This window comes from Rhineura floridana, chromosome 2 (genome assembly GCF_030035675.1).
Source record: "Rhineura floridana isolate rRhiFlo1 chromosome 2, rRhiFlo1.hap2, whole genome shotgun sequence".
In the NCBI taxonomy this organism is placed as follows: Eukaryota; Metazoa; Chordata; class Lepidosauria; order Squamata; family Rhineuridae; genus Rhineura; species Rhineura floridana.
Window position 1 is genome coordinate 157773155 of NC_084481.1, and position 18079 is coordinate 157791233.

At 42.1% G+C, this 18079-nt stretch overlaps 1 protein-coding gene across 1 annotated transcript in view; it reads right to left on the reverse strand.

Moving 5' to 3' along the window:
- Positions 1 to 12628: 12628 nt before the first annotated feature.
- Positions 12629 to 18079, reverse strand: part of MYBPC3 (myosin binding protein C3) — a 123945-nt gene continuing 118494 nt past the window's right edge. Inside the window, exons 31-34 of the mRNA XM_061613178.1 lie at positions 17261 to 17397; positions 14573 to 14759; positions 13322 to 13372; positions 12629 to 12672 (exon numbers count right to left, since the gene is read on the reverse strand). Of these exons, the coding sequence (XP_061469162.1) occupies positions 13362 to 13372; positions 14573 to 14759; positions 17261 to 17397 (335 nt within the window). The 3' untranslated portion in view covers positions 12629 to 12672; positions 13322 to 13361. The remainder of the gene's footprint in view (positions 12673 to 13321; positions 13373 to 14572; positions 14760 to 17260; positions 17398 to 18079) is intronic.

Here is an 18079-nt window from a genome sequence, read left to right on the forward strand (position 1 = left end):
TAGTGTTGGGAGACAGGACTGTACATCTTCAGATTATGTGTGGGGAGGATACCAACTTGATGAACCTTTGCATTGAGAAAAGAAAGCAACACCTCCCTGTCTGCAGGGAGCTTTTAATGGAAAGGAATATTTGGAGATGTGATTTTGCCACACACCATTTTTTCCAATTAATAGAGACTAAAATTACACTTAGCATGGGGGGCTCATGATTTTTTTTTGAGCTTACACAGGGGGATAAAGGTTGGGAAGCACTGGTGTACCAGTTATTGCTTTTCAGTCATTTTGATATAATATGATGTACTTCATACCTTGGGCCATTCACTGCCTCTCAGCCTCAGAGGAAAGCAATGGTAAACCACCTCTGAATACCACTTACCATGAAAGCCCTATTCATAAGGTCACCATAAGTCAGAATCGACTTGAAGGCAGTCCATTTCCATTTTCACTTCATACCTGTATATTTCTGCCCTTTTTCACCAGCATTCTGTTTCCAGTAGTAACAAGTCCAGTACATGGGAGGTGGGAGGGCTTCATTGAGAGGAAGAGAGAATTGAGCAGTTTTTAAAGAACCACCAACCAGATGTCAAACTGAACGTTTTGTAAGTCAGGCCTTTGGTTTAGACCTTACACACACAACCATTGTTTGATGTCATGCCTGAATTGAGCCTGTTTACAAAGTGCTGTAATTCATTCAGTTGACCACATTTTTCTTTTTCTCACATGTAGTGCTGGGATTGGATGTGGTAGCTGTTCTATAGCTCTTTGCACTCACTAAAGGATTCTAGAGAAAGTCACATGAATAAATCACTTTGAAGCCTTTGGTCTACTGTTTAATTCTGGGTCTTCTGGAATGTTGGAATGAATGCTCTAACAGCAACTAGATTGCATTTTGAATCATATCTGGAACGTGCAAATCCTCCATGATTTGTCTTGATTTCCCCCCTCTTAGCTAGTCTTTGAAGCAGATAGCCAAAAAGAAACACAGTAGAAAAGTTCTGGCCATGTTCTAAAATGTATTGTGAATCTCTGGTTGTCTTTGATCATAGTCAAGAAAAGAAAACTACTTTCTAGCTCACTCTGTTTCTTTGGGCTGCTAAAATCTCTCTCTTTTATTAAACATGGGTTAGCTTCCTCCCTCGGACACTAGTCGTCTCTATTCCCCTTTCACCACCACCCTGCAGTACATTATTTTTAGCTAAGGCTTGATGGTTATTTGCTGGTTGGATATCTTAAGTAATGGTTATTTTAAGACTTTCTCTATTGTCAGCCTCTTCGCTTATTGCCAGAAATTGTGTGTCGCACAATTCAAGCTCAGGCATAACAGATGGAGGCTACAATAGTTAGCTCTCATAACCTTTCACCAGTTCATGCCATTTTAGGCAATGGTGCTTTTGTCAAACTCTGTATGGTCCTCAGAAATGAGAGCCTCTTACTCAGCTGCTTTGTTGTCCTAAAATAGATGGCTGTACTTTGAGTGGCACTTCAGCTATATCACTGAGGCTTAAATGTATCTGGGTTCTCTTAAGCTTCACTGAAGAACATAATCTTGAACCCATGTTGGTATTGCATAACAAATCAAAAAGCAAGTAAGATAATGCCTGTTCAGACCATCCTTGTGTACAAATATATGAGCTTTGGACAAAAACTCTTCCTGAAGCTGGATGTTCAAGAAAAGAAAGAGGAAAAAGGGTGGAGAAGAGATACTTCTATCCCTGACCATGACATTATCTTGGCTTTAAAAAGTCTAACACTGGAAGAAAAAAATATTGGCATATTCTTTTTGCAATGTGATCTTTACACAGAAGTTAGTTCCGTGGTTTAGGATTGTAGCCTAAATCAGATTACAGTTGAGCCATCTACTATAGTTTCAGTTTACACCAAGGCCACAGGAACAAAATAATGGAGGATCTGTTCCATTTGAAAAATATTGAAACCATAAAAAATGTGTTCTGAATAATGTGCAAACCAATTATGCGTTGCTGGCATTATGTGTTCTATTATGCATTGTCTCAGAACCTTTGTGTGACTTGAAACTCCATGACGTATTTTGAGAGCTGGATTATGTAAAAGCAGTATACCCCTGGCCAGAGCTTGGAAAAGTTACTTTTTTGAACTACAACTCCCATCAGCCCAATCCAGTAGCCATGCTGGCTGGGGCTGATGGGAGTTGTAGTTCAAAAAAGTAACTTTTCCAAGCTCTGCCCCTGGCCCAGGATCATTACGTACGTCACATTACACCAGAGGTTCTGGGATTCAAAATAAAGTCCTTCTGTGTGAATAATACTGTTGTTTTCCTTTTTGTTCTGTTCTTGCTTTGAGAGTGAGGGGAGTTACCAGGTTGAACGTTTGAATCAGGAGACAAAGGGAGCTTCCAGGTGGGGACTTAAATTTGTAAATGGGTCATTGAAATACCACAAATAGGTAGAAGGCAATGGTTGCTTTTTAAAAAAAAAATTACTGGATTTTCCCTGGAAAATCCAGATTAAATGGGATAAGATGTGGGCTGGCATTTTTTATGCCAACATAGTTTTGTGGATGTTGCAAAAAAAATTGTATGCCAGAAGAGCACTGATTCCATAATAAGCACCCATCTGGAAGCGCCCAAAGCTGTATTACGTTTAGTGTATGTGTGTGTGTGTGTTTTCCATAACCCAGTTCTTAACTTTTTTTCCCGTCACACACTTGATTTTCCCATAAAATGGGGTTCTGTGGAACCTAACTGGTTAAGACTGGAGGGGAGAGTTTTCCATGTTCTGTGCTTCAACTTGGACCATGTCTAGACATGGTGAAACAAGGAGTTCCTTTTTTAGTCTGATAGCAGAATGTTTTTCTGTTACTCATAGACAAGTCTCAACTGTCCTGTGGTGTTCCACAGGGTTCCATCTTGTCCCCCATACTATTTAGCATCTATATGAAGCCACTGCAAGCTGTCCTCAGATTTGGAGTGAAGTGCCATCAATATGCAGGTGACACCCAGCTCTCTTTCTCTCTTGCATCTGAATCAGGAGAAGAGGTTTAGGTGTTGCATTGGTGCTTAGAAGCAGTGATGGGCTGAATTATGAAAAGACAGGTTGTTATGAGTCCAGAGTTCTCATGTCCAGGAAGTGGGGAGACAGCCTGTTCTGGATGGGGTTGCTCTCCCCTGGAAGGAGCAGTTCCACAGCCTAGGGGTACTCCTGGATCCAACATTATCACTGGAGGCTGAGGTGGCCTCAGCAGCAAGAAGTGTTTTTCCAGCTCTGGCTAGTTCACCAGTTTCAGCCCCTTCTGGACAGAGATGACTTGGCCACAGTATTCCATGCTCTGGTAACTTCCAAATTGTATTATTGGAATATGCTTTATGTGGGGCTGCCCTTGAAGACCAGTTGGCAACTTCAACTGGTCCAAAATGCAGTAGCCAGATTACTGATTGGGGTTTCCTTTAGAACTCATGTAATCCCGGTTGCCAGTTCATTCCCAAGCCCAAATCAAGGTGCTCGCATTAGTGTTTAAAGCCCTAAATGACTTGGGTCCCAAATATCTGAATGACTATCTTTCCCCACAGACCACCTTGGGTATTAAGATCAGCAGAAGGGGCTCTTTTGATAGTTCCACCACCCTCAGAAGCTCAGGGTGATAGTGGTGGCCCGGGAGAGGGCATTCTCTGTGGCAGCCACTAAGTTGTGGAATTCCCTCCCCACTGAGGTACATCTGGCAACTTCACTGTGCAGTTGACAGCAAATGCTGAAGACACACTCTTTACCCTGGCCTTTGACTTTGATTATCTTGATCCGTTTCAATCCGGTTTTAGGCCTGGGTTTGGTACCGAAACAGCCTTGGTCGCCCTGTATGATGGCCTTTGTCGGGAGAGGGACAGGGGGAGTGTGACCCTGTTGATTCTCCTTGATCTCTTAGCTGCTTTTGATACCATCGACCATGGTATCCTTCTGGGAAGGCTCACGGAATTGGGAGTTGGGGGTAATGCTTGGCAGTGGCTCCGCTCCTACTTGGTGGGTCGTCAACAGAAGGTAGTGCTTGGGGAACACTGAGATGTTTATTTTTAGGACCCACCCTATTTTTTGTGATGTGATTTTAGGCTATTTTTAATGTTTTTAATGATTTAAAACTTTTGTGACCTGCCCTGGGCTCTGTGGGTGAAGGATGGGCAATAAGAAGAAGTGGTAGTAATATAGTTCCAGTTAGATGACATCACCATGCCCAGAATCAATATAGCAGCTGTCGTTGGTACAAGTAATAACATTTCTTTTTCAAAACTTTCTTCACTATGCCTGAAGGAAATTTCGCTTGTATTCTCAGACTGCGAGATCAAACTTCCCATAAATAAATAAATATGAGCTATGTCAGTTCCCAAAACAAAACTGGGCTTGTACGTCAAGATTATTTTACAGTATTATTGAATTTGTCCTTTGTTCATTGAATTGATGTGTTACTTGATTATTGATAAGTTTTGTACCAAATGTTATGTAGTTTGATAACAAGTTGATGTTTGAGGCCCTCTTTGGGCACAACTCTGGAAAAAGAGCATCTATGCTAAACTAAAAACTAAGGGTTGTTACTTAGCACTGTTTGATGGTTGAAAAAATGTCCAGAAGTCTGCTGGCATTTGATTCAGTTTCAGGAGTGAAAAAAGTTCTGTAGGCAAGGTTAAGAGAAATCATATCAGAAGCATCTGTTTCTTGCCATTTCCTGAACATCATCCCAGCCTGAGAAAGGTCAGTGTAACTCAAAAGCTTGCATACTGTATTTTAATATTAGTGGGTTTCACAAGTGATTATATCACTTGTTTTGTGACTAAAGATCATGTTTGAGCTAACAGCAGCTTTGACTGGAGGAAATATTTAGATTGAGGGGAAAGAGAGTCAGTTACTTATCTTTGTAACATATATTTTGGCCCCTGTGTATGTATGTGTTCAACAGTACTGTTTTTTTCAGCTCACTATGGAACCACTAAATATTTTGTTCCCCTTAAAATTCTTAGCCTTATGTGGATATATGGAATTGCAAATGCTTCGTGTGTGTGTGTGTGTGTGTGTGTGTGTGTGTGTGTGTGTGTGTGTGTGTGTGTGTGTGTGTGTGTGAACCCTAAAATTTTCAGGCATGTTGCCAGCATAATTTGTGTAAGAATACTTCTTAAATCTGATCTGGTACAATATACAATGATTTTGGAATAACACATGCCATAACTTGAAAGTTTCATATCATCCAAATGACACTGACTATAAAGAAATAATCCAATTCTGCAACTGAAAGGCTACTGCATGTGCTGATCCAATTCTACAACTGAAAGGCTACTGCATGTGCTGATAACGTTCCTAAGGATATAATATTTTAGCAGTTGATTTTAATAGAAAACATTTTTAATCCTTTAAATTGGAGTAATGATGTATTTAAAAACAAAAACAAAAGTACAAGATTTGGTTGTGACATTTCACTTTGTATAGGAACTTCTGTATGCAGTCATTAAAACAGTGGTCAAGTAAGGAAATGTTAACTAAGGACAATTTCTCTTGTGCACACAAAGTGAGCTAAAATTGGAACAGGAATTGGCTGAGATGCGAAATACTTGCCTTATCACTGTGCTATGGCCACAGCAAAATGGCATGTTAAGTGTTGAGCTAAAATAAAAAAAGTTTGAGCCGGGCCAAGAGTGGTTTTCTGTATATCAACATTTTGCAGGTATCACTAACACCAGCCGAAGAAGAGAGGAGAAAAAATAAACCGAGACTGTTTCTTACAAGTCCTTTGAGTTATGCAACATGCTTGTGCACCTACAGTTGCATGTGTACAGAAATGAGCTTGCTGTTTCCTGACAAAGATGAGTTTTCTGTACTTTTCCATTATACACCTGGTTTCCTTTTAATACTGAAACTGTCATTTTACTTTGAACTTCTGCTCCTTGTGTATCTACAGGAGGTACCAAGTACCAAAGTCCGTATGTCAGTGTCACATGCATCCTTAATTCTGCAGTATCAGGACTTGTTTAATGGCATATATAATGCCCATAACATATGGACTGATTTTGCCAGTGAAGCCCCAGAGGCCCTTATCCATGTCCCGCTACTGTCAAAAGTGAGGCAGGTTGTGACGATAGGGTTTACTTTGTGGTGACATCCCAGGTTTTGCAATTTTCACCCAAGAGAGGTTTGCCTTGGCTGGAAACCTTTTTATTTTCTCAGGCATTTTAGATTTATTCTAGCTTTTACTGGTTATGTTGGCTGCTGTGCTGTTCAATTGGTTTTTATTGTTATGATTCAAATTATATTGTAAGCTGCTATGAGATCCTTTGGACTGAAGAGTAGGGAAATAACAAATTTGATAAATATAAAAAAAAGTATTCCCAGGTTTGATGATAAAGCAATATATTACATTCCTTTCTGTAAGGAGTATTTACTTTCTGTACATTTAAATTGTAATTGTATTTATACTGAAGAAAAACATTCCTTCATAATCCTAAAAAAGATGCCTTTTGGGCTCTTGCAATATGTACATTTTATATAAATGTAATCAATCAAGACTGTACAACTTTCATGAAGGGCTGTTGATCTAAATTAGTATGATTAATGTACAATTGTGTGCAACGTGTAGTGCAATCCAATATGTTTAAGCAGAAGTGAGTCCAACTGTACTTCCTAATAAATATGCTTAGGATTGCAACATTAAATGTTTTGTTGCGATGTCATGATTTACTCACAGCAATACATGTGTGAAGGATCTTGGAATTGTCGTTGATCACAAGCTGAATATGAGCCAACAGTGTAATGTGGCTGCAAAAAAGGCAAATGCTATATTAGGCTGCATTAACAGAGGTATAGTTTCCAAATCGCGTGAAGTATTAGTTCCCCTCTATTCAGCACTGGTTAGGCCTCATCTTGAGTGCTGCATCCAGTTCTGGTCTCCGCACTTCGAGAAGGATGCAGAGAAACTGGAACAGGTTCAGAGGAGGGCAACAAGGATGATCAGGGGACTGGAAACAAAGCCCTATGAGGAGAGACTGAAAGAACTGGGCATGTTTAGCCTGGAGAAGAAAAGACTGAGGGGAGATATGATAGCACTCTTTAAGTACATGAAAGGTTGCCACACAGAGGAGGGCCGGGATCTCTTCTCGATCGTCCCTGAGTGCAGGACACGGAATAATGGGCTCAAGTTGCAGGAAACCAGATTTCAACTGAACATCAGGAAAAACTTCCTGTTAGAGCCATATGACAATGGAATCAATAACCTAGAGAGGTAGCGGGCTCTCCCAACACTGGAGGTATTCAAGAGCCAGCTGGACAGCCATCTGTCAGGAATGCTTTGATTTGTATTCCTGCATTGAGCAGGGGGTTGGACTTGATGGCCTTATAGGCCCCTTCCAACTCTACTATTCTATGTTTCTATGATTTATGATTCCATTAGAGACTGGACTGAAGGTGTAGCTGGATACACACTTATACCATGAAAAGCTCTCATTTTAATGGTTGTCATTCTCTTCCTCATTGTTTTAGGATGAGGAAAACAGATAACACTGCAGATTTTTTGTCCTAGTGAAAGGTAGGGATCTACTCAAACCTGTTTTAGGCTATGTACACTGGGTTGCTCTATACTATTTTCTTCTGAGTGCCACTTCCCTTTTCTACATTTCATATATTGAAACCAAACACTGTATCAAGCTAATGACAGCTAGTGAAAAGAACTCCAGAATGGAAGCTTCAGTGAAGCAAGAGGTTTTCAGAAACAGCAACTGCTATGGATTGTATGTGTTTCACTATATTAAGCTACGATGCTTAACTAATTGAATTAGAAGTAATGATACAGTTGTGTTTGGCAAACTGGAAATTTCTGATGCTACCATAGGAAAAAATTAATCTGTATGATGATATTAACCAGAAACACTCAAAAAGGGAGTGTGAGTGGAAAACGAGGTATTGATAACAATTCTTTTAAGATATTATATACAATTAACTTTGAGGATGCTTATCCTTCTACCACCACTGATATTTTGTCCTAGAGGAGACCCCCTGTATTCCAGTGACTCCTAACAGTCATGCAGAGTGCTGCCCAGAGTGTCTCTCTGAATTCCAAACTCTGCCCAAAAAATTGTATGTGCGATAGGGTTCCTCCATTTGGAATTAAAGAAGAAGGCTGTAGTAGTGCATTTCATGTGTACATATGGTGGTCTAGATCATAAGAACATAAGAAGAGCCTGCTGGATCAGGCCAGTGGCCCATCTAGTCCAGCATCCTGTTCTCACAGTGGCCAACCAGGTGCCTGGGGGAAGCCCGCAAGCAGGACCCGAGTGCAAGAACACTCTCCCCTCCTGAGGCTTCCGGCAACTAGTTTTCAGAAGCATGCTGCCTCTGACTAGGGTGGCAGAGCACAGCCATCATGGCTAGTAGCCATTGATAGCCCTGTCCTCCATGAATTTGTCTAATCTTCTTTTAAAGCCATCCAAGCTGGTGGCCATTACTGCATCTTGTGGGAGCAAATTCCATAGTTTAACTATGCGCTGAGTAAAGAAGTACTTCCTTTTGTCTGTCCTGAATCTTCCAACATTCAGCTTCTTTGAATGTCCACGAGTTCTAGTATTATGAGAGAGGGAGAAGAACTTTTCTGTATCCACTTTCTCAATGCCATGCATAATTTTATACACTTCTATCATGTCTCCTCTGACCCGCCTTTTCTCTAAACTAAAAAGCCCCAAATGCTGCAACCTTTCCTTGTAAGGGAGTCGCTCCATCCCATTGATCATTCTGGTTGCCCTCTTCTGAACCTTTTCCAACTCTATAATATCCTTTTTGAGATGAGGCGACCAGAACTGTACACAGTATTCCAAATGCGGCCGCACCATAGATTTATACAACGGCATTATGATATCGGCTGTTTTATTTTCAATACCTTTCCTAATTATTGCTAGCATGGAATTTGCCTTTTTCACAGCTGCCGCACACTGGGTCGACATTTTCATCGTGCTGTCCACTACAACCCCGAGGTCTCTCTCCTGGTCAGTCACCGCCAGTTCAGACCCCATGAGCGTATATGTGAAATTAAGATTTTTTGCTCCAATATGCATAATTTTACACTTGTTTATATTGAATTGCATTTGCCATTTTTCTGCCCATTCACTCAGTTTGGAGAGGTCTTTTTGGAGCTCTTCGCAATCCCTTTTTGTTTTAACAACCCTGAACAATTTAGTGTCATCAGCAAACTTGGCCACTTCACTGCTCACTCCTAATTCTAGGTCATTAATGAACAAGTTGAAAAGTACAGGTCCCAATACCGATCCTTGAGGGACTCCACTTTCTACAGCCCTCCATTGGGAGAACTGTCCGTTTATTCCTACTCTCTGCTTTCTGCTTCTTAACCAATTTCTTATTCACAAGAGGACCTCTCCTCTTATTCCATGACTGCTAAGCTTCCTCAGAAGCCTTTGGTGAGGTACCTTGTCAAACGCTTTTTGAAAGTCTAAGTACACTATGTCCACTGGATCACCTCTATCTATATGCTTGTTGACACTCTCAAAGAATTCTAATAGGTTACTGAGACAGGACTTTCCCTTGCAGAAGCCATGCTGGCTCTGCTTCAGCAAGGCTTGTTCTTCTATGTGCTTAGTTAATCTAGCTTTAATAATACTTTCTACCAGTTTTCCAGGGACAGAAGTTAAGCTAACTGGCCTGTAATTTCCGGGATCCCCTCTGGATCCCTTTTTGAAGATTGGCGTTACATTTGCCACTTTCCAGTCCTCAGGCACGCAGGAGGACCCAAGGGACAAGTTACATATTTTAGTTAGCAGATCAGCAATTTCACATTTGAGTTCTTTGAGAACTCTCAGGTGGATGCCATCCGGGCCTGGTGATTTGTCAGTTTTTATATTGTCCATTAAGCCTAGAACTTCCTCTCTCGTTACCACTATTTGTCTCAGTTCCTCAGAATCCCTTCCTGCAAATGTTAGTTCAGGTTCAGGGATCTGCCCTATATCTTCCACTGTGAAGACAGATGCAAAGAATTCATTTAGCTTCTCTGCAATCTCCTTATCGTTCTTTAGTACACCTTTGACTCCCTTATCATCCAAGGGTCCAATCGTCTCCCTAGATGGTCTCCTGCTTTGAATGTATTTATAGAATTTTTTGTTGTTGGTTTTTATGTTCTTAGCAATGTGCTCCTCAAATTCTTTTTTAGCATCCCTTATTGTCTTCTTGCATTTCTTTTGCCAGAGTTTGTGTTCTTTTTTATTTTCTTCATTTGGACAAGACTTCTATTTTTTGAAGGAAGACTTTTTGCCTCTAAGAGCTTCCTTGACTTTGCTCGTTAACCATGCTGGCATCTTCTTGGCCCTGGCGGTACCTTTTCTGATCTGCGGTATGCACTCCAGTTGAGCTTCTAATATAGTGTTTTTAAACAACTTCCAAGCATTTTCGAGTGATGTGACCCTCTGGACTTTGTTTTTCAGCTTTCTTTTTACCAATCCCCTCATTTTTGTGAAGTTTCCTCTTTTGAAGTCAAATGTGACCGTGTTGGATTTTCTTGGCAATTGGCCAGTTACATGTATGTTTAATTTAATAGCACTGTGGTCACTGCTCCCAATCGGTTCAACAACACTTACATCTCGCACCAGGTCCCGGTCCCCACTGAGGATTAAGTCTAGGGTTGCCGTCCCTCTGGTCGGTTCCATGACCAACTGGTCTAGGGAATAGTCATTTAGAATATCTAGAAACGTTGCTTCTTTGTCATGACTGGAACACATATGCAGCCAGTCTATGTCCGGGTAGTTGAAGTCACCCATTACTACCACATTTCCTAGTTTGGATGCTTCCTCAATTTCATATCTCATCTCAAGGTCTCCCTGAGCATTTTGATCAGGGGGACGATAGATCGTTCCCAGTATTAAGTCCCTCCTGGGGCATGGTATCACCACCCACAACGATTCTGTGGAGGAGTCTGCCTCTTTTGGGGTTTCAAGCTTGCTGGATTCAATGCCTTCTTTCACGTATAGAGTGACTCCGCCACCAATACGTCCTTCCCTGTCCTTCCGATATAGTTTATATCCAGGGATAACCGTATCCCACTGGTTTTCTCCATTCCACCAGGTCTCCATTATGCTCACTATATCAATGCTCTCCTCTAAGACCAAGCACTCCAGTTCTCCCATCTTGGTTCGCAGGCTCCTAGCATTAGCGTACAGGCACTTGTAAGCAGTGTCTCTCTTCAAGTGTCTTTGGCACTTGTGGTTAGGCCTGTGGTAATTTTGCTCTTCTGAATTTATGTGCCCCTGCTCTCACAATGCCTACTTCTAGGCCTACCCCTTTTAAAATTTCATCATTTCTTTGGTTTTTATCCCAGGGGGGAGGTTTATTCCGAACCGGACCTTTCTCAGCTCCTGTCGGGTTTCCCCCCTCAGTCAGTTTAAAAGCTGCTCTGCCACCTTTTTCATTTTAAGTGCCAGCAGTCTGGTTCCATTCTGGTTCAAGTGGAGCCCGTCCCTTTTGTACAGGCCTGGCTTGTCCCAAAATGTTCCCCAGTGCCTAATAAATCCAAACCCTTCCACCCGACACCATCGTCTCATCCACGCATTGAGACTGCGAAGCTGGGCCTGTCTGGCTGGTCCTGCGCGTGGAACCGGTAGCATTTCAGAGAAAGCCACCTTGGAGGTCCTGGCTTTCAGCATCCTACCTAGCAACCTAAATTTTGCTTCCAGGACCTCACGGCTGCATTTCCCCATGTCGTTGGTGCCAACGTGCACCACGACCAGTGACTCCTCCCCAGCACTGTCTACCAAACTATCTAAACGACGTGAGATATCCGCAACCTTCGCACCAGGCAGGCAAAACACCTTGCGGTCTACACGCCCATCACACACCCCACTGTCTATGTTCCTAATGATCGAATCACCCACTACAAGGATCCCTCCACCCCCTGGAGATATATCCTCGGCACGAGAGGATAGCTGCTCATCCCCCAAGGAATGGGTCCCTTCTAAGGGATCGTTTCCCTCTTCCTCAGCTGGATGCTCTCCTTCCCCGAGACCATCGTTCTCCATGATAGCAGGAGAGCTATCATCGTTGGAGTGGGACACAGCTATAACGTCCCTGAAGGCCTCCTCCACACACCTCTCTGCCTCTCTCAGCTTTTCCAGGTCCGCCACCTTGGCCTCAAGGAAATGAAGTCGTTCCCGGAGAGCCAGGAGCTCATTGCACCGAGAGCACACCCACGACTTCTGTCCAACAGGCAGATAGTCGTACATGCTGCAGGCGGTGCAAAACACTGGAAAACCCCCACACCCCTGCTGGCTTCTTACCTGCATAGTTTTGTTTAAGGTTTATTACGTCAATGGGTTGGAGACTGTGGTTTAGTTGAGGTCAGGGAACAGACGGGCAGAGTGGGGGGCCCTGGCCTCCTCGCCCTGCTGCCAAACTCGCTCTGCTGCTTAACTCGCCTTGACGCTTCATCAGCTGGGGCTCCCTCTAGCTCGTGGATCAGGTTGTTGAGAGTTTTTTGACCAAGTAGACCAAGTTTTTGACCAAGTAGAAGGAATAATTTTGTGTTGGAAGATTTATCTCATGTTGCTTGGCAACACAATATTCTCTTCTCCCTAGTGTACACTTTAAAAATGGCCCATTAAAGACAAGCAGAAACTTAGATAAAGTAAGGTTGTCTTTTATTCACTCTTCCGCATTTCTGCTATGATCCCAATATGATCTGAAAGACAAGATGTTGAAGGATTTAGTGTTACAAGCATGTCATTTCAATAGCTATTTAATGTATATAGCAAACAATTTCTGTATCATGAATCCTACATTTTAATTTAGCTAGTAAGTCAGTGGATGGTCGCCTTGTCTAGAGCAGATTACAGGGGTGAGGAGTCGGGCAAAGCTGCTTGCTTCCCACTTTGCTACTGTTAAGCCCAAGACTGAAGGCCCATTTTACCTGCAAAGTAGAATGAGGTGGTAGAGGGTGGTATCATTTTAGACTGCAGGTAGGGAATGCCATTTTTTAATATATAAACCCCCCCAGAAGCAGAATGTTAGCACATGCGTGGGAAAGGTTCTCACTGATCCCTCTCCCTTCTGTGTTGATTTTATTTTTGCAGGCAGTTGTTGGGGTTTTTTTGTTTTGGTGCAGCGGAACATTAAAAATGTACCCTGTGGTCTGAATTGGTACAGTCTAGTCTGCCACCTTATTGTGTGGCAGGCACAGCCTGAGAGTGAGCCTGCAGGAAGCATATGATTAGTACAGCCTGTGTTTCTGGGGGCCAGAACTTTTAAGAGGCTAAAAGGTTTCATCTCTGGTCTTTTATCCCTCTCATTCAATATCTGCTGAACCGTCTTCTTTCTGTGGAATTACTTGCCTCCATATCTGGACGTGATGACAACCAATAGTTCAGAATTCTACTGTGGCACTGCAGGAAGCAAAAGATGAAAAAAAATTAGATATACCCAAGAGAGTACATTGACAATGCTACAACAGAACAAAGTGCATTGCCTTGTTAACAATGAATACTAGCTCCTACCCAGAGGACTGTGAGCACAAGAGTGTTGCTTACTCACTACTGCAGTTGCACTTTTCAGAGTGTGTGTCAGAAGTCAATGTTGGATTTAGCTAGGAAGAATTATTACACCACTATCATAGATTGTTGGTCACTCACTCTATTTATAAAAGTATTTCTGTATCGTCATACCATAAAATATCAAGGCGGCATACAACAATAAAACATAAGACACCATTAAAAACAATATAAATAACCATTAGTGTGACTGGCTAATTAAACAGCTGCAAAGGCCTGTCTTCAAGAGACGCCTAAAAGTCAAAAGCAAGAATGTTTGCCAAATCTCTGCTGGAAGTATGTTTAATGCCATAGGAACAGCAATACTAAATGCCTGACATTGAGGCCAATTGGGCCTCTGTAAATGGGCCAACAGTGTTCCTCTGTATGTGTGGTAAAGTACTGTGCTTATTTTCTTTCTCTCCATTGCCTGACACGCTGTGTCCTGACACTTGTGCAGTAAGAGAGTTGTGTACATGGAACAGCACAGTTTGTACAGATCTGCACTATATGCTACTACCCTTAAGCAAAAAGATTCACTATATAATTTGTGAATGGTGGGGTGAAGGATGTACAACACTGAATATGGTTTTCCTCACCCCGGTATTGCAAATGCAGATGCATGGAATGCATATCCGCCTTGCATGCTATACACATGTATTAAATATCCTGCTCTGCATGTTACTAGTTGTTTGCAACACCTTTCTCTGGATTAGTTTTCCTATGTAAATTCTATCAGTCGATGTTGCAAAGCTGTGGTAAGCAAAATTCTAGCATGGGTAATGCACTTGCCTGGCTCCTAGACAGGCTCATAAACTGCAAGGAAGCTTCCAATCCATAGTGCTGCAGTTCACTGTTCACTATTCATCAAACATCTTTACTTGCAATCAGTCATGGAAAAAATAGACTGAAGCTACCTTTTGCTACAAAAGGCCAACAGAACCCCTACCCCCACTAGTTAATTATTTTTGTCTAAAGGGAGCAATCAAATGTTGGAGAAATACTTTTGTTTTGCTTGTTTTTTAGACAGTTCTGGGTGTATGAAATCCTCATTACCTCGGACATCCAGACGGCACTCTATTTCAGCTTCACCGCATTCATTCACAGCCTTGCAAGTGTAAAGGCCTCCATCAAATGGGCTGGGCTTTCGGATTTCCAAAGTCAACACTCCATGCTTACTGAACATGCGGTATTTGGCATCTCCAGAAAGGTCCATTTTGTTTTTGAACCAGAAGATTTTTGGCTAAGTACATAAAAGTATGGGAAGTAAGGATGAAGTATGTTGTCTTCAAAACTGGGGTGAGGGATGTAGCTGCACTGGTACCACCGAATGAGAGAAGTGGATAAACTAATACCTGCATGTTTTTGAACCTTGTTAAGGGCTGAGCTTTGTGTTACGTAATCTGAACATTTTTTGTTTAAACTTTTAAATAAATTGCTGAGACAGCTCAAGGTAAGGCCAAGGAAATGGCAATTGCAGAACAGCTGGTGCTGCCCACCCCTAAATGCACTTAACTGATTAGCATGCTACCAAGCCTCAAAGAGGGGTAGGGAATCCATCCCACCCAAATCCTCCTCTTCCTATCAGACCTTTTCACTGCTCCCAGATGCCACATGACTTCTTCATTGGATGTATCCACCTGCATGGATGGAAGTAAGCCCCACTGAATTCAATAGGACTTAGTTGAAATGTGGCTAGGGTTTCACTGTAAGGTGGTGACTTACTGAATTAAAAACTCTTCTGTAAGTTTGTTTGCTCACAAAAGCTTTTGGAAAGTTAGGAGGAGGTTTCAGTAAGTACATATCCTGAAGTCCCACTCAGATTCCTCTTTTTGCAGGTTTGTTAACTCACAGGGACTTTTAGAAAGTTGGAAGGGGGAGAATATTGTGATAATAAATCTCTGCTCTCCCATAGTCTCCCATCATCTTCCTCTTCTGCAAGTTTATTTGCACTTTTTTTTTTTTTAGAGGGGGATGGCTGCTTTCCTCCCCTGTAAGTTTGTTTGCCCAGGAGAGCCATTGGAAATTTGGGAGGAGGTGATGAATCATTGTTCCAGTCCAGTTTTTGTTCCCCTTGCAATCCTAATCCCATTTCCTTGCGAGAAAGTCTCTTTGGACATACTTCTGAGTATACATGGTTAGGATTACACTACAAGCTGGTAACTTGACCAACTAAAAACTGCTCTTTTCAGATCTCTGCATAAAATAAGGCTGAGAGTTGGTAACTGGCCCAAAGCAAGAAGTGAGCAAAAACAATGAGTTAAGCGAGTTTAAAATGTTAAACTGCACATGCTCAGAGTATATTCTGTAGCCCATGAAAGCTTATAGCATAATACATTTGTTAAGTCTTGAGAATAGCACAAGACTTATCTCATGGTACCTTATTTCATGTGTTCCTTCTAGTAGAAGGGGGCCTTATTTTGGAAACTGCAACAGGGCTTATTTTTTAAGTTGTTTTTTTCCTTATTCCAAACCTGCACCCTCACCCCACTTCAAAATCAGGGACAAGCAGGTTGGAAATAGATTTTTTTTTTAAAAAATTGATTATTCCTTATTTATCAGTATTACATATATATCCACCTTTCTTCCAAGGAACTCAAGGTAGCATTCATAGGTCTCCTTTTCTCCATGTTATTGTCACGACAACGCTATGGGGCACATTAGGCTAAGAGACAGTGACTGGCTCTAGGTCACACACTACGTTTCATAACTAAGTGGAGATTTTAACCCTGGTCTCCCGGGTCCTAGTCCACTTAATTTCCTTGCATTTTATTCCACATTCTAGAAAGTTGTAGAAATGAATAAGCTGGGGGAGGGGATAATATTTTCTCATAGATCTGGAAATGGAGCCCCTTGTTAAATGTCCTGTGTGGCACCTTTCAGACAAAGCAATTCAGGCTGCCATCCTGTGCATACTTATCAGAGAGCAATCCTCATGGAATTCAGTGGGGACTTACCTTTTTGTAATGTACACTTGGTGTGGCATGAATTCACATGAGAAATTGTGACAGTAAGGACTCCATCTCAACCAAGCTAAGACACTTCAGTGCTAAATATTAATAAAATTCAATGTTTAAGTGTCCACTGTTTCTTTGCAAAGGAGGAGGATAGGGAGAGGACCAGAATAAGTGGAGGCCACAAAACTTTTTTTCACAACAGAGAAGCAACTATGACAGCAAGGACCCCTTCTGAACCAAAGGAAGACATTCAGCTAAGTTAGGTGCTAACCATTTGTAAAATAGCAATGCTTAAGTGCCTACAGTGTCTTTGCAAGGGATGGGGAGAAAACCAGAATAACTTGGCCACGCCCCTGTGACCACTGAGCAGCCCCACCAGGTCTAGTAGACACCAGCTATACTGTATGCCAGTGCTGCTCCTGCATTCACTCCCTGCGGAGTGATGCTCTCCTCTCCACATGAGCTGCACAGGCTCTTGGCTCCTCTTAAACATGCAGTGTCTGTCTGAGCTAAATTCTTGTCCTGAAATTTTGCAGTGAGAGTATTTCATCTGCTCTGTTTCTGAAGCTCCCTACTACCAAAGAAATCTTCTCACACCCATTTCTTGTCCACCAATGTGAAGGCTTCTTCCCTGCCCTTCCCATTGTTTCAACAAACATAACGTATTAAGAGTGTCATTCAGCCAAGTCAATTAGAAGAAATTCTCCAATTAAGGGTACCAATGGTTTCTTCCCCCCACCCCTCACTTAGTATAAAATGGAAAAAAATAACCCAAAGATGTATGTACCTTTGGGCTTCCTCTTACAGCACAGCTGAGTGTAGCATTGTACCCGGCAATCACTGAACGATCTGAAAGTGGGTGAGTGAATTTTGGTGCTTCAGAGAAGTCATGCTCTTTGTACTTGGGGGGTTTATAATCTGTGCCTGTAATATGAACAAGGGATGGGGGCACGGGGAAAACCAAATCAGAAGTACACTAGTTTTAATCTTGCCTATGCTTTAACATAATTTTTAAATCGTCAGCTGAAATCATACTGAAATACTAAGAATCAGGATAAACTGTCCTCCAGTTTTAAAAAAGGGGGGGAAAGGAACCACTTTTGATCTGTTTTACATATTTCACTCTCAGCTCATCAGCAAGTCAGTCCTTTGCTGCCTTTATTTAGAACTAAAACTTCACAGGCAGGAGGAGAGGCTGGGATGAATGGAGAGCTCCAGCCCCTTTCCCCTCCATTCCGTCATCCCATCCCTCTTCATTCCAGGTCCTTTGCTGGAAATGTTCCTCATGCTCTTTCCCTGTTTTTCCCTACCCCATATTTCTGCTGCTGTTCTTTCTCCCCTCATGCCCCTCTGGAGCTCTCTCTCCCCTCCTCTTCCAGATCCTCATGCTGGCTCTCTTCCCCCTTTTTTCTGTAAGAATAAATGGAGGCCATTGATATCTATCAAAAGGCAATTACATAGGCATCTGTAGGGCAGGGTCTCAACACATTCCTAACCCCATTGGCTCTAGCCATTCAGAATTGCACTTATTTAGGGTCTCGTTGGTTCTATTTCTTGGCGTGGAAGAATGTTGGGAACTGGCTGTTATTCCTCCCACATATGCCTT